The sequence below is a fragment of the Nerophis ophidion genome, linkage group LG09 (assembly GCF_033978795.1).
Source record: "Nerophis ophidion isolate RoL-2023_Sa linkage group LG09, RoL_Noph_v1.0, whole genome shotgun sequence".
Classification (NCBI taxonomy): Eukaryota; Metazoa; Chordata; class Actinopteri; order Syngnathiformes; family Syngnathidae; genus Nerophis; species Nerophis ophidion.
Window position 1 is genome coordinate 19455335 of NC_084619.1, and position 16706 is coordinate 19472040.

At 40.7% G+C, this 16706-nt stretch overlaps 1 protein-coding gene across 1 annotated transcript in view; it reads left to right on the forward strand.

The window, feature by feature from the left end:
* The window catches only part of pde10a (phosphodiesterase 10A), a 154640-nt gene that overhangs the window by 90727 nt on the left and 47207 nt on the right, over positions 1 to 16706 (forward strand). The window contains 2 exon segments of the mRNA XM_061910492.1: positions 11532 to 11560; positions 12258 to 12378. Coding sequence (XP_061766476.1) covers positions 11532 to 11560; positions 12258 to 12378 — 150 coding nt within the window.

The following is a 16706-nucleotide window of genomic DNA, read 5'->3' on the forward strand; positions in this document are numbered from 1 at the left end:
GTCAAGGATCCTGCAAGTTAGACACGTCCAAGGTGAGAGGTCTTAATCCAGCATACTTACAATTTGGCAACAATATTCCAAGCTTTTCTTTAATGATTGCAGGGATGTAACAATTACAATTAATTGTATTTCCAATAATGGTTATTGTGAATAAAATTATTACGGTTATCATTATTATCGCTTTATTGTTAAATGTGCTCTGAAATCTTTGGATTTTTTTCAAATAACTAAAATAAATAGACCTATGATAGAAAGCGCACTTCCTTACACGTTTTGTGTTACTTTTGCTTCACTGATAAGAGTGTTCTGGAACTACTCTGTTCAGGGGTCCTTGAACGCACCATAAAAACACCTTTGTGTCATATTCCTCGCAGTTTATAGATCAGGGTTGTCAAACTTGTTTTCTTTGAGGGCCACATCGCAGTAATGGCTGCTTTCAGAGGGCCAATTATTTTACATTATGAAGTGAAGTGAAGCATATTTATATAGCACTTTTTCTCTAGTGACTCAAAGCACTTTACATAGTGAAACCCAATATCAAATTTTTACATTTAAACCAGTGTGGGTGGCACTGGGAGCAGGTGGGTAAAGTGTCTTGCCCGAGGACACAATGGCAGTGACTACGATGGCGGAAGCGGGGATCAAACCTGCAACCCTCAAGTTGCTGGCACGGGCGCTCTACCAACCGAGCTATACCGCCCCATGCATGCGGGTGATAACCTGTGATTAATCATGATTAATCGAAATGTGTATGCATTTGATTAAAAGATTTTTTTGTATGTATAACTTCTTTTAAAATCACAAATAAAGGTGACAAGCAGATATTTAACTACCGTATTTCCTTGAATTGCCGCCGGGGCGCTAATTAATTTAAAACCTCTTCTCACTCCTGCGCTTACCAAAGGCATGTGGTAAAAGTAAGCATGCGCTAATTATTTTAAAACCTCTTCTCACTCCGGCACTTACCAAAGGTATGCAGTAACAATTTGAGTGTGATGTAAGCTTGGACCTTAAATCCTACTGAATAGCTCTTAATCTTATTCCCTTTATGGGATTTCAAATTACCGGTATTGAAATCAGCCTCCTCCATTTTGAAAAGGATGACAGGGGAAGTGTCACTCGTGACGTCACAAGTTTGACCAGGCGCTAATACTAAGCATGCGCTAATTATTTTGGGAAGCGAGTTTGACCCAGCAGTAATTCAAGGCAGGCGCATACTATATGCCCTGCGGCAATTTATGGAAATACGGTATTTGTTTTTATCTCACAAAAATTGTTTCACAACACAGAATATAATAATATAATTGGCGTGATCAGATAATATTAAAGTTTAAAATATGCATTTTTTTCTGTCAAAATTGAAAGATTTTACATTTAGTAAAAAAAATATATATATATTATTAAAAACCCATTTTTTTCCAGGCTTTTGCGGGCCACATAAAATTATGTGGCGGGCCAGACTCGGCCCCGGGCCTTGAGTTTGACACTTGTGATATAGATTGATCACTCTGTACAGCTTGTAGGGTCAATGTGCAAAATTGAATACCTAAGTTGCTCAGACAGTAGTACATTTGTAGTTTGGATCGGCATATACCTCCAAAAACATGCACCTGGGGATAGGTTGATTGGCAACACTAAATTGGAACCTAAGTGTGTGAATGTGAGTGTGAATGTTGTCTGTCTATCTGTGTTGGCCCTGCAATGAGGTGGCGACTTGTCAGGGTGTACGCCGCCTTCCGCCCAAATGCGGCTGAGATAGGCTCCAGCATCCCCCGCGACCCCGTAAGGAACAAGCAGTAGTGTCCGCCCTGAGATTGGTAGGTCGTGAGTTCAAACCCCGGCCGAGTCATACCAAAGACTATAAAAATGGGACCCATTACCTCCCTGCTTGGCACTCAGCATTAAGGGTTGGAATCGGGGGTTAAATCACCATAAATGATTCCCAGGCGCGGCAACGCTGCTGCCCACTGCTCCCCTCACCTCCCAGGGGATGATCAAGGGTGAAGGGTCAAATGCAGAGAATAATTTCGCCACATCTAGTATGTGTTTGACAATCATTGGTACTTTAACTTTTAACTTAATGTTGTTTCTTAATGAGGAAAGACATTTTGTATTCATGTTAGCAGTGAAGCTTGCCATCTCTGTGAATTTATCAAGGTGTAGTTATCAATCACGTGTTTTGGATCATTTTCATTTAAAATGGCAAGACTGACCGTCGAAAGTTTTACCGCGGTTATCATTAGTATTGTTTATCGTTACATCCCTAATTGATGGTAAGTTAATTTTATGTAAGACTAACAACTAAAGAGCATTCAAAATAATACATTTTACATTTAATGTTCAGGTAACACTATAGTATGGGTAACATATTCTAAGTAAAAAAGACCTAATTTAGAGTTATTTGGACACTCGGGGAACATATAAGGGTTAGGATTACTAATAAGCAATGAATCTGAAGTTATTGAGGGAAGACTCTTAGTTAAAGGGGAACATTATCACAATTTCAAAAAGGTTAAAAACAATAAAAAATCAGTTCCTAGTGGCTTGTTTTATTTTTCGAAGTTTTTTTCAAAATGTTACACCTCCCGGAATATCCCGAAAAACTGCTTCAAAGTACCTGATTTTCACCATCGCTATATCCACCCGTCCATTTCCCTGTGACGTCATACAGGGCTGGCAATACAAATAACATGGCGGTTACCACAGCAAGATATAGCAACATTAGCTCGGATTCAGACTCGGATTTCAGCGGCTGAAGCGATTCAACAGATTACGCATGTATTGAAACAGATGGTCGGAGTATGGAGGCAGTTAGCGAAAACGAAATTGAAGAAGAAATTGAAGCTATTGAGCGAATAGCTATTGACGCTGTTCGGCCATAGCATGGGTGTACCTAATGAAGTGGCCCATAGCATGGCTGCCTTATTAGCATCGCCGGTAAAATGTGCAGACCAAACGATCAGGACTTTCGCATCTTGTGACGCTGGAGCAACTTAAATCCGTCGATTGGTAAGTGTTTGTTTCGCATTGAATGTGGGTATCTAGTTTCAAATGTACATACAGCTAGCGTAAATAGCATGTTAGCATCGATTAGCGTAGCATGTTAGCATCGATTAGCTGGCTGTCATGCCGTGACCAAATATGTCTGATTAGCACAAAAGTCAACAACATCAGCAAAACTCACCTTTGTGATTTCGTTGACCTAATCGTTGCAAATGCATCTGCAGGTTATCCATACATCTCTGTGCCATGTCTGTCTTAGCATCGCCAGCAGACACTCTGGCAAATTCAGTGGGGGTCTGGCAGCAGATTTCTTGCCAGTGGTGCAACTTGAATCCCTCTCTGTTAGTGTTGTTACACCCTCCGACAACACACCGACGAGGCATGATGTCTCAAGGTTCCAAAAAATAGTCGAAAAAACGGAAAATAACAGAGCTGAGACCCGGTGTTTGTAATGTGAAAATGAAAATGGCGGGTGTGTTACCTCGGTGACGTCACGTTCTGACGTCATCGCTAAAAGAGCGATAAACAGAAAGGTGTTTAATTTGCCAAAATTCACCCATTTAGAGTTCGGAAATCGGTTGAAAAAATATATGGTCTTTTTTCTGCACCATCAAGGTATATATTGACGCTTGCATAGGTTTGGTGATAATGTTCCCCTTTAAAGGCTTTTTGGTTGTATAATAAGGCCATGCAGAATAAGGCATTAATAAGTACTTAATAATGACTAATTAAGAGCCAATATGTTACTAATTTGCATGTTAATAATTAATGGTGAATATGTTCCCCATGCCAAAGTGTCACCAATGATCATATTTACTCTGCTGGACATATGAATTTGGCCAAATAATTTCTGAGAACACGCCTGCATGCCTTCTCCTCCTGTGTTTACTGAAAGCACAGCCGGTTTCTGAAAATATGGGATGCCATTAAAGCGGACTAGTTTTTATATCACTGGGACATGTAGACTCTGACTTCTGACAAAGCTGTCAGTGCAAACATGGCGGAAGATTACAATACATCTGAGTGTTGCGTTTTTGTCTGTTTCTTCAGCTATTGCATTGCAGCCCAGTCTTCTTTGCACAGTTTCACATCCCATGTAGCGCTGAATACAATATTGCGTCAGACTGCACTTCCCTGTCAGCACTTTTTGAAATCCCATTGCATATCAAACCTGAAAACTATTTTACAACAGGAAATGTGTGTATAATTGGTTCAAGTTGGTCCCCACCATCAATAAGTCATTACGAAAACAAACTGCCCCAAGAAGACGGGGGTTTTTTTTCCCCCCTCCAAGCGTTTGTATTCTTTAAACGCAGCTCCCCTGTCCTCGCTTTGACGTCACACCCGGCCAGGGCTTCACTCTAAAATAGCTCTCACGGCTAAGTTAGGAAACTCAGGGAGGCATGTTTTTAAAACAGCAAACAATGTGGCCGCCTGTAATTCTTTCTTCACATGCACAGAGGGTGGTTTCAAAGCCCGCACCAGCTTGACTCAGCACTTCAGTAGATCTTTTTTTCTTTCTTCAATGCACCCGAGGCTTTGCATGGTTGGATCACATGAAATGTTATCAAAGAGATCGGAGCTGTTCTGTTCTTGTGCTCTGTTGACTCATGTTCGCTAAAGACTGCTCAAACTGTGTGAATGGTTTTATTTTCATCCCGAGTAGCACTCCCAAAATATAAATCCACTAATTTTATCAGTGGCTATCACCACATATTGTCAGCGCCGACATCCAAAGTCAATATTCATATTGTTTACTGTCTCCCCAACTGTATCAAATCCCAACAGGGATTTTGCCAGAGAGGTCGTAGAATTGTGTACATGTCAAGTTGAATGATTTATTTTTGGATTTTGTTTTTAATAGCATTATAATTAAAACAAATGACTTCCTGAGGAAAAGTAGAGGAAGTGTAAATCTACAATTTATGTCCTGGAGTCATTCTTTTGATTTATTCATTTTCTCATGGCCTTGAAGTCTTGAAACACTGAAGAACGTTAAGATGGCCATAGTACATTGGTCATTTAGGCTGTGTCACGCCAAATTTCTTCCCCGCTACAAAAACCTTCCCCCCGGAAGAAACTACTTGAAGGACCCCAATGAGGGTGGAAGGACCTTAAAGCAGCCCACACAGCTGCCTGTTTTAAAAGCATTACAATTGGCTGATTGTCATAGGTAAAAAATATAAGCATTCCATTATGCTAACCTTTCAATCTATTTTTGTTTCGCTAATTTTGCAGCTGTAACCCTTAACGGTGAGGAAAAAATATTAGCATTCCAGCATGCTAACCTTTCAAGCTATTTTTGCTTTGCTAATTTTGCGGCTGTAACCCTTAAGAGTCATATGACTTGGTATTGTCACGCCCTCATCGGGGCCCTTCAGGCATTGGAGGCGTTGTCACGCCAAATTTCTTCCGGGGGGAAGGTTTTTTTAGGGGGGAAGAAATTTGGCGTGACAGCTGCAACTAATGTAATGATTAATTTAATAGTCGACAAGTCAGCGATGATTTTTTTTTTATTTGTCGACCAGTCAAACGATTATTGCTTCTGTACACAATTGACTCTGATGATGAGTCCGCGACTTAATTTTAACTCATTTTTTAAAACTTACTATTGTCAAGACTTTGACTTGGATATGTTTTGCTTCTTCTACGCAAAGGATGATTTGCACTAGCGAGACGTGAATGTAAGTACATATTGTTTTATTTATACACTATAATACAAAAAGGCAAGACAAAGGGCTCGCTCGGTGGCGGATAATAATCTATACTAAAACTTCAAACAAAAACAGCACAATGGCATGACTATCTACAAATAAACAGAATATACTATCAAAGGCACAAAGCAAACCAAAAACTTGCACTGAGGCATAAATACAAAAAGGCTTACGTGGCCTTGTTAAACAATAAACAGTGTGGCAAGGCATGAGGGTCCGGCAAGGAAAGGTAGGTGCGTGGTCATGAGAGTTCAATACAATCCAGTAGGTAAAGTAGCCAGGCCGAGGAACAGAAAACAAATGGCTTAAATACTAGCTGTGATTATTGGAAACAGGTGAGAGCTGAGGACCAGGGCGTGACTAGGAGACCAAGTGGAAACTAATGGGTTACTATGGAAACCAGGAAGTGCAAAACGGGAAACGAGTCCAAAAAACGAAACATAACATGATCAAACATAAAAAACCTGATTCACAAGAATGACAACTATAGCAAGTTCAATTGTCACTAATGAAGCAAATTACTGATAGATAAACTGACTTTATTACAAAAAGTATATAACCTCAGTAAAAAAATAAACCAACAGACATAAAGGGCAAAATTGACTGTGTAAAAAGTATCTTGATCTAGTACTTTTATTTAGCTGTAATTATTTATTAATATAGTCGACACATTTTTATAATCGACATTGTCAACTATGTGGGCTAATCGCTGCGGCCTTGGTGGTCATTCCACACGGTCCTGCAGATGCCGGTCACGCATCCCCACTGATGGAGAGTTAAACAGAGCAGTGCTAGCCAATGAGCATAAATCTCTGGGCGGCCAATCACTGCCCAGCGCAGCTCTGATTGCATAGTGAGATTTACACAGCGTCCCATTGCATAGCTGCACGAGCTGGCATCCATGACATTGATTCATCTGCTACTTGTGTTTTATAGACTAATTGGTTTCCAGGTGTTAAATGTGTGTTCAGTGATATCAACACCGGGAAATTCTGTGGTTGCAGCGCAGATTTTACATACAGTATAAAAGAAAAAAAAGTATAGGACTAAAATGAGAAATAGTGATACATTCACACCACCTATGCACATTCAGTGTTTATATACTATGGACTGGAATTTTATAACATTTTTTTAGATCCGCTGGACATCCATTGCTTTCGGTCCTCTCCAAGGTTTCTCATAGTCACCATTGTCGACGTCCCACTGGGGTGAGTTTTTCTTTGCCCTTATGTGGGGGCCCTACCGAGGATGTCGTGTTGGTTTGTGCAGCTCTTTGAGGCACTTGTGATTTAGGGCTATATAAATAAACATTGATTGATTGATTGGTTGATATACAGTACATGTTGTACACCAAAGGATTGCACTGTGTCTAAGATGGTTTGAGACAAACCCCAAGATGCAGAGAAGATGGCGTGAGAAAACATGATTTAATTTAAAACACTAAGACCAAAAACAAACAAAAGGGTACAAACAAAAAGCGTGCACGTCGGCAGATAACAAACAAAAAGGGTCTAGCGTGGAAGCTAGCGGGTAGCGAGCATGAAAACAGAAGTCGTAACGTGTAGTACAAAACAAACTGGGAGCAGGGAACAAAGCTCAGTAAGCTACAAACATCTAACGGATATAGCTTACCGCTACGCTGCAAATACAAGACACGGCAGGACACGAGCGACATCGACAAGACAACAATCCATCACTGACTGAAGGAAAAAAGCAGGTACAAATAGGAGCGGGCTGATTAACACCAGGTGTGGCCAGGCGCCAATCAGCTGCAGCTGAGGTGAAACAGCGCTCAGGGAGAAAGACAGGAAACTAACAAAATAAGAGCGCCAACAGGAGCTAAAACAGGAAATACTAAACACACACAGAGGAAAAACTAAAACACAAACAAACTGTCTGTGGCAAGCCTGACAATCTGCAACTAAGAAAAACGCTATTGTGACACCATATTGCACACTGAGCATACTTTTTGCACACCCAAGAAAAAATTGATTACAGACTTATTTACATAGTGTGTTGTAGAGTCTTATGGTTGTGGGTCAAAGACTGAAGGAGGTACTCTGGGCCTCGAGCATGGACATTATAAATGTCAATTTAGCCTCCTTTAGGAATTACTGCATGAATTTAACATGATGAAGTCATTTCATTATCCTGGGTTCGATCCTGCGTTCGGGATCTTTCCGTGTGGAGTTTGCATGTTCTCCCCGTGACTGCGTGGGTTCCCTCCGGCTACTCCGGCTTCCTCCCACCTCCAAAGACATGCACCTGGGGATAGGTTGATTGGCAACACTAAATTGGCCCTATTGTGTGAGTGTGAGTGTGAATGTTGTCTATCTGTATTGGCCCTGCGATGAGGTAGCCACTTGTCCAGGGTGTACGACGCCTTCCGCCCGAATGCAACTGAGATTGGCACCCCCAGCGATCCCGAACGGGACACGCGGTAGGAAATGGATGGATGGTTGGATGGTATTATCTAATTTGTACAACTCAGATTACCTGGTGGGACAGACTGCTTACATGTGGGCGGCTGGCTTCTAAAATGTGTCTGAAGAGTATTGCTTGCATAATGAAGCAGTTGTGGATGGACCATTCATAGGGCTGGAAATAAAATGTCTACTAGGCTCAAGGTCTGAATCTTCAGGGTTATTCTGGGTGATTCTAAGGAGTCCATATCTGTCCGTCAAGGTAATGAACAAAGGACAAAGTTGTAGGCTGACAGTATAAATGAATATGTCCTTTCTTTAAGTATGTTATGCAACATTTAGGTGTTTTGGGGTTGGACTGGACCAGTTACTGACTGAGGATGCTGCTTGGTTTGATGTTGTGGAGAGGTTGAGGTTGAGGTTTTTTTGGATTAAAAAAACAGAACAAAGTAATCCAGTAACCCCTTTAGCCTACTTCCAGATAATACATTTTTTGTACATAATCTATTATTTTAATTGAACATTTGACCTTCGAATAAACAAATATGTGCTGATGCAACCACAGAAACTGGTGCAGAAGTAATGCCTGCCACTGGGTTCAATAGTTGTCTTTACAGATGAAGAGAGAGATATTTTTAGATCATGTAAAGATGATGAAGCTGTACATATATCTATGTATATACTGTATGTATGTGTGTCAGTCTACAAACCCTGTTTCCATATGAGTTGGGAAATTGTGTTAGATGTAAATATAAACGGAATACGATGATTAGCAAATCCTTTTCAACCCATATTCAGTTGAATATGCTACAAAGACAACATATTTGATGTTCAAACTGATAAACATTTTTTTTTGTGCAAATAATCATTAACTTTGGAATTTGATGCCAGCAACACGTGACAAAGAAGTTGGGAAAGGTGGCAATAAATACTGATTAGGTTGAGAAATGATCATCAAACACTTATTTGGAACATCCCACAGGTGTGCAGGCTAATTGGGAACAGGTGGGTGCCATGATTGGGTATAAAAGCAGCTTCCATGAAATGCTTAGTATTTCACAAACAAGGATTGGGCGAGGGTCACCAATTTGTAAGCAAATTGTCGAACAGTTTTAGAACAACATTTCTCAACAAGCTATTGCAAGGAATTTAGGGATTTTACCATCTACGGTCCGTAAAGTCATCAAAAGGTTCAGAGAATCTGGAGAAATCACTGCACATAAGCGATGATATTACGGACCTTTGATCCCTCAGTTGGTACTGCATCAAACACCGACATCAGTGTGTAAAGGATATCACCACATGGGCTTATGAACACTTCATGAAACCACTGTCAGTAACTATAGTTGGTCGCTACATATGTAAGTGCAAGTTAAAACTCTACTATGCAAAGTGAAAGCCATTTATCAACAACACCCAGGAACGCCGCCGGCTTCGCTGGGCCTGAGCTCATATAAGATAAACTGATGCAAAGTGGAAAAGTGTTCTGTGGTCTGACGAGTCCACATTTAAAATTATATTTGGAAACTGTGGACGTGGTGTCCTGTGGAAAAAAGAGGAAAATAACCATCCGGATTGTTATAGGCGCAAAGTTCAAAAGCCAGCATCTGTGATGGTATGGGGGTGCATTAGTGCCCAAGGCATGGGTAACTTACACATCTGTGAAGGCACCATTAATGCTGAAAGGTCCATACAGGTTTAGGAGCAACATATGTTGTCATCCAAGCAACGTTATCATGGACGCCCCTGCTTACTTCAGCAAAGCAATGCCAAGCCATGTGTTACAACAGCGTGGCTTCGTAGTAAAAGAGTGCGAATACTTTCCTGGCCCGCCTGCAGTCCAGACATGTCTCCCATCGAAAATGTGTGGCGCATTATGAAGCATAAAATACAACAACAAGACCCCGGACTGTTGAACAACTAAAGCTGTACATCAACCAAGAATGGTAAAGAATTCCACTTTCAAAGCTTCAACAATTAGTTTCCTCAGTTCCAAAACGTTTATTGAGTGTTGTTAAAGGCCTACTGAAACCCACTACTACCGACCACGCAGTCTGATAGTTTATATATCAATGATGAAATATTAACATTGCAACACATGCCAATACGGCCGGTTTAGTTTACTAAATTGTCATTTTAAATTTCCCACGGAGTTTATTGTTGAAAACGTCGCGGAATGATGACGCATGCGCGTGACGTCACGGACTGTCAGGAAATATTAGCGCATCACTATTTGCGGCTAAAAGTCGTCTCTTTTCATCGCACAATTACACAGTATTTTGGACATCTGTGTTGCTGAATCTTTTGCAATTTGTTCAATTAATAATGGAGAAGTCAAAGTAGAAAGATGGAGTTGGGAAGCTTTAGCCACACAAACACACGGTGATTCCTTGTTTAAAATTCCCAGAGGTGAAGCTTTACTATGGATCGGAGCGGTCAAGCGAACATGGATTCCGACCACTTGTCAACTGGCAGGTTTCGGTCGGTGAGAAAATTGTGTCAAAAAGGCGCTTCTTACTGGAGATCTGTGGAGTTTGCGCCGTCCTTGTATCTGGCGTGACTTCCCTCAGACACTGGCCTCAAGACACCCATGGACACACCTCTCCGACTATCAGGTACTATTTAATCTCACTAAAACACTAGCAACACAATAGAAAGATAAGGGATTTCTTAGAATTATCCTAATAAATGTGTCTAAAAACATCTGAATCCGTCCCAATGCAATCGCCTTTTTTTTTGTTGTCCTTTGCTATCAATATCATCATCCACGAATCTTTCATCCTCGTTCAAATTAATGGGGAAATTGTCGTTTTCTCGGTCCGAATAGCTCTTTTTGTTGGAGGCTCCCATTATAAACAATGTGAGGACGTGAGGAACCCTCACCCTTGTGACGTCATCGTCGGCGACTTCTGGTAAAGGCTAGGTTTTTTTATCAGCACCAAAAGTTGCGAACTTTATCGTCGATGTTCTCTACTAAATCTTTTCAGCAAAAATATGACAATATCGCGAAATGATCAAGTATGACACACAGAATGGACCTGTTATCCCCGTTTGAATAAGAACATCTTATTTCAGTAGGCCTTTAAAAGAAAATGTGATGTAACACAGTGGTGATCATGCCCTTTCCCAACTACTTTGGCACGCGATGCAGCCATGAAATTCTAAGTTAATTATTATTTGCAAAATAAAAATTAAGTTTATGAGTTGAACATCAAATATCTTGTCTTTGTAGTGCATTCAATTGAATATGGGTTGAAAATTATTTGCAAATCATTCTATTCCGTTTTTATTTACATCTAACACAATTTCCCAACTCATTTGGAAACGAGGTTTGTAGTCTGTTGTCTTTTAGCATAACTAATATACTGTATATTTTGGTTTCTCTTCACAGATGACGCGTCACCTAAGGAAGTCACCAGGGTATGTTTTGCCTCCTTTTAAACATGTGTGACGTAATGTTGGACGCTATAGTTGGCAAATTTCACATGTGATTTCTCAATATATGCCAGCACTTGCCGCATTTTTGTAGAGTTAGGCAGCTACACCTTATTAGCGGCGTTTGAGTACTCTCAGTGGGGTCCGTGACCTCAATGAATTGGACTTACAAACCCATATACAGAGAAAAACGAGGGTCACCCAGCCCATTGGTGCGTCATCCATATGTCTGTTGAAACAGGATGTGGGAGGGTCGAATGCATCCCGAGGGAGAGGCTTTCTAGTGCGCCTCTCCATGACGCCGCCGCTCCCTCCCCGTAGGGGCAGACATGACAGGTCTTTGGCCCCGCACAAGGTAGGAGGTCTGCGCCTTACATAAGCGCACTTTTAAGACGAATGTGAGCATCAAAGCTCGCCAACGCTTTAATCAGAGCTGTCTGACTTCGATGGTATCCTCTCGGGGATGCAGTGGGGATGATCCCTCACATAGAATGCAGGGATGAGGGGGTGGGCGGGTTTAAGAGTGAGGTAGCGGGTAAATGTGATGTAAAGTTCTGCCTTTCTGAATCCTTTTTCAGTCAACAAACAAACCTTACCGTTGTTGTGTATATGCTTCATTGTTGTTGTAGTTGGCAATGCATTGTGATGAGATTGTGCAATGTAAGTTCTGTGTGTTTAGCAGTACCAGGATGCAAACATGCAGGGCGTGGTGTATGAACTCAACAGCTACATGGAGCAACGCCTGGACACTGGAGGAGACAACAAGCTATTGCTCTATGAGCTCTGCAACATCATTAAAACAGGTACTAAACTGTATCATGGTGATTTTTTATTTTTTTTACAAAAATTATACCAATAATCATCTTGGTATTTAAATATTTGTTTTTATCTCACAAAAATAGTTTTGCAACACAGTAGGATAGATAGATAGATAGATAGATAGATAGATAGATGGATAGATGGATGGATGGATGGATGATAGATGGATAGATAGATAGATAGATAGATAGATAGATAGATAGATAGATAGATAGATAGATAGATAGATAGATAGATAGATAGACAGATAGACAGACAGATAGAGATAGACAGATAGACAGACAGATAGACAGACAGACAGACAGATAGATAGATGGATAGGTCTTTATTTTCATTGCACAAGTACAACGAAACTTTGTTTTCAGCACAAACCTGTTCAAGATTAGACAAACAAACAGTGTACAGGGTTACAGAACAAGAACGCTGATGGGTCGCCATAAGGCGCCCCGTAAAAGATGGGAAAAAAGGTAAACGCTGGGGAAGGATAAGTAAAAAAATACATCCTAGACTGGGCTTCTAAGGGAGCCCAGTCTGGAGTGGGAAAAACATCCATAGCAAAGCACATATAAATGTTACAACATACATCTCGAGATATGGTCATGGTGGTAGGCCGCAGCTCTTCAGGCGCTGACCATCCATTCATCACCCCTACGGGATTTGCGTCGAGGGCATTGGGTTGGGGGGGGTGTATGTGTGGCGTATATTTTTTTGTGGATGTGTGTGTGTGTGTCTGTGTAAGCCCGCAGTGTGTCTCTGTTCCGCGGCTTTGATGTATCATGCAGTCGCTAGTCCAAAGTCAACAACAACAGGTGTGTGTCCATGAGAGACAAGAAGGGAGTTTGTTGTGTCTTCGCTGCAGTGACATTATATAATAATATAATTGGCATGATCAGATAATAATAACGTTTAAAATATGCATTTTGTTTTCTGTCAAAATTAATAGAACGTATGAATTTAGTGAGAAAAAAAAAGTATTTTATTGAAACCCAATTTTTCCAGGCTTTCGCGGGCCACATAAAATGATGTGGCAGGCCAGAACTCAGCACCAGGCCTTGAGTTTGACACCTGTGATATAGATTGATCACTCTGTACAGCTTGTGGGGTCAATGTGCACAATTGAATACCTCAGACAGTAGTACATTTGTAGTTTGGATCGGCATACACCTCCAAAAACATGCACCTGGGTTAGGGTTAGGGTTGATTGGCAACACTAAATTGGCCCTAGTGTGTGATTGTGAGTGTGAATGTTGTCTGTCTATCTGTGTTGGCCCTGTGATGACGCGGCGGCTTGTGCAGAGTGTACTCCGCCTTCCACCCGAATGCAGCTGAGATGGCTCCAGCATCCCCTGCGACCCCGTAAGGATATAACAGTAAAAAATAGATGGATAGATGGATGTTGTTTCTTAATGGGGAAAGACATTTCCCCATTAAGAAGCTAAATCCGGCTAAAATTCAATATTTATATTCTGGACTATTTATATTATAATTATATTATATGAATATAAGCTTCAGAAGGGACAAGCAGTAGAAAATGGATGTATGGATAGATGGATGGATATTAGTATTATATTATTACATGTATCTGTGAACCGTATTTTCCGGACTGTAGAGCACACCAGATTACAAGGCGCACTGCCTATGAATGGTCTATTTTCGATCTTTTTTCATATATAAGGTGCACCGGATTATAGGACGCTTAAAGGAGTCATATTATATATTTTTTTTCTAACACACTTCCTTGTGGCCTAAATGGTGGTTATTTGGTCAAAATGTTGCATAGATTATGTTTTACAGATAATCTTCAAGCCTCTTTCTGACAGTCGCTTCCGAAAGCGCCGTTTTGTGGGCGGTCTTGTTTAGGTGGCTCACCTACGGCAGCGTCTTCTCCCCGTCATATTTGTTGTAGCGGTGTAGCGTGCAAGGACGGTATCTAAAATGTTTGACTGCCATCTACTGGTCACACTTATCATTATACCATGTATGAAAAAAAATTGCTTCAAGGTCAGTAAGCAAAACTGGAATTGTTCTGTACATTAGGCACACCGGGTTATGAGGCGCACTGTTGAGTTTTGGGGAATAAAAAATTATTTTAAGTGCGCCTTATAGTCCGGAAAATACGGTTTATTAATACGCATGTGTGTGTGACTGCATGCGTGCGTGTGTGTGCTTATCTAAATAAGCGAGTACATTTTATGAATACCAATTGGTCTTTGTGTGTTGTTTGATACATATTAAGTAACCTGAGACAGAAATTATTCCAACCAGTTTCACAATGTGTAAGCAATTCTACATCATCCACAATTAACTATTAAAAATATATACATAAAATAATTGTTTAATGGTATATTGTAATTAGTTGTTTTAGTATTAGAAGGATTAAACATTGAATCAACTTGATAGTGTGGATGGCAGTCCAGGATCTAGTGTTTACATCCAAAATTATATTTTATACAAGCATTGTTTGCATGTACAGTGGGGAAAATAAGTATTTGATCCCCTGCTGATTTTGCAAGCATACCCCCTTACAAAGACAAAAGTTGTATGGTAGGTGTATTGTAACAGAGAGAAACCAAATGTAAAGAAAATCATGGAAATTATACTAAATAAAAGTTCTGAATGTATTTGTAGTTTATTGAGGGAAGTGAGTGTTTTATTTTAACCTGCATACATTCTGACCCCCAAAGTTTTTTGGGGGGCCCATGACACACACAAAGGAACAGTTTCATAAGTGGGTAAAGAACACTTTAAAAAATGTTATTTTCCATTCAAACTCACCACCACCAAAGAACTGTCAAATGACCCCTGGCACAAGTCTGGAAGCAAAAGGCATGGTGAGAAAGAGACTTGGAATAAACACAAGATAACAGTCAATAACCCTTTGCTCTGGTACTCAGTGCAAGATCTCACCCTGTGAGGTAACGATGCTTTTGAGAAAGGTGAGGGAACAGGCCAGAATTGCAAGGGAGGAGCTGGTTACTGATCTTAATGGAGTTGGTAGAACAGTCACTAATACTGTAACACACTTTGCTGTAATCGATTGAGACCTGCAATGTCCCCCTTAGACAAGTCTTGGGAGGATATAATGTGTTCAGATTAGACAAAAATCATCTCCTTGGCATCAACTTGACTGAGCGTTGGGAGGCAGAGAAACGCTGAGTATGACCCCAACAATAACATCCCTACAGTCAAACATGGAGGTGGAAACATTCTGTATTTGGGTTGTCTCTCTGACTAAACTCCTCTGAAGATAATTGCAACCCTGGTGACCAACTACAAGAAACCTCAGTGCTTGCCAACTAGGGTTTTTCCAAGTGCTGAGCTAGTAGGTTTTTGCATTGGGATCATGTACAAACCCTGTTTCCATATGAGTTGGGAAATTGTGTTAAATGTAAATATAAACGGAATACAATGATTTGCAAATCCTTTTCAACCCATATTCAGTTGAATGCACTACAAAGACAAGATATTTGATGTTCAAACTCATAAACTTTATTTTTTTTTGCAAATAATTATTAACTTAAAATTTCATGGCTGCAACATGTGCCAAAGTAGTTGGGAAAGGGCATGTTCACCACTGTTACATCACCTTTTCTTTTAACAACACTCAATAAACGTTTGGCAACTGAGGAAACTAATTGTTAAAGCTTTGAAAGTGGAATTCGGTTGGTAGAGTGGCCGTGCCAGCAACTTGAGGGTTGCAGGTTCGATTCCCGCTTCCGCCATCCTAGTCACGGCTGTTGTGTCCTTGGGCAAGACACTTTACCCACGTGCTCCCAGTGCCACCCACACTGGTTTAAACGTAACTTAGATATTGGGTTTCACTATGTAAAGCGCTTTGAGTCACTAGAGAAAAGCGCTATATAAATATAATTCACACTAATTCACAATTCTTTCCCATTCTTGTTTTATGTTGAGCTTTAGTCCTCCAACAGTCCGGGGTCTCCGCTGTCGTATTTTACGCTTCATAATGCGCCACACATTTTCCATGGGAGACAGGTCTGGACTGCAGGCGGGCCAGGAAAGTACCCGCACTCTTTTACTACGAAACCACGCTGTTGTCACACGTGGCTTGGCATTGTCTTGCTGAAATAAGCAGGGGCGTCCATGAAAAAGACGGCGCTTAGATGGCAGCATATGTTGTTCCAAAACCTGTATGTACCATTCAGCATTAATGGTACCTTCACAGATGTGTAAGATACCCATTTTTGCTTCCTCTGTTTGCCACATCCACGACTTGGAGTTTATCAGTTATGGCACCCCCCATAACATCACAGATGCTGGCTTTTCAACTTTGCGCCTATTACAATCCGGA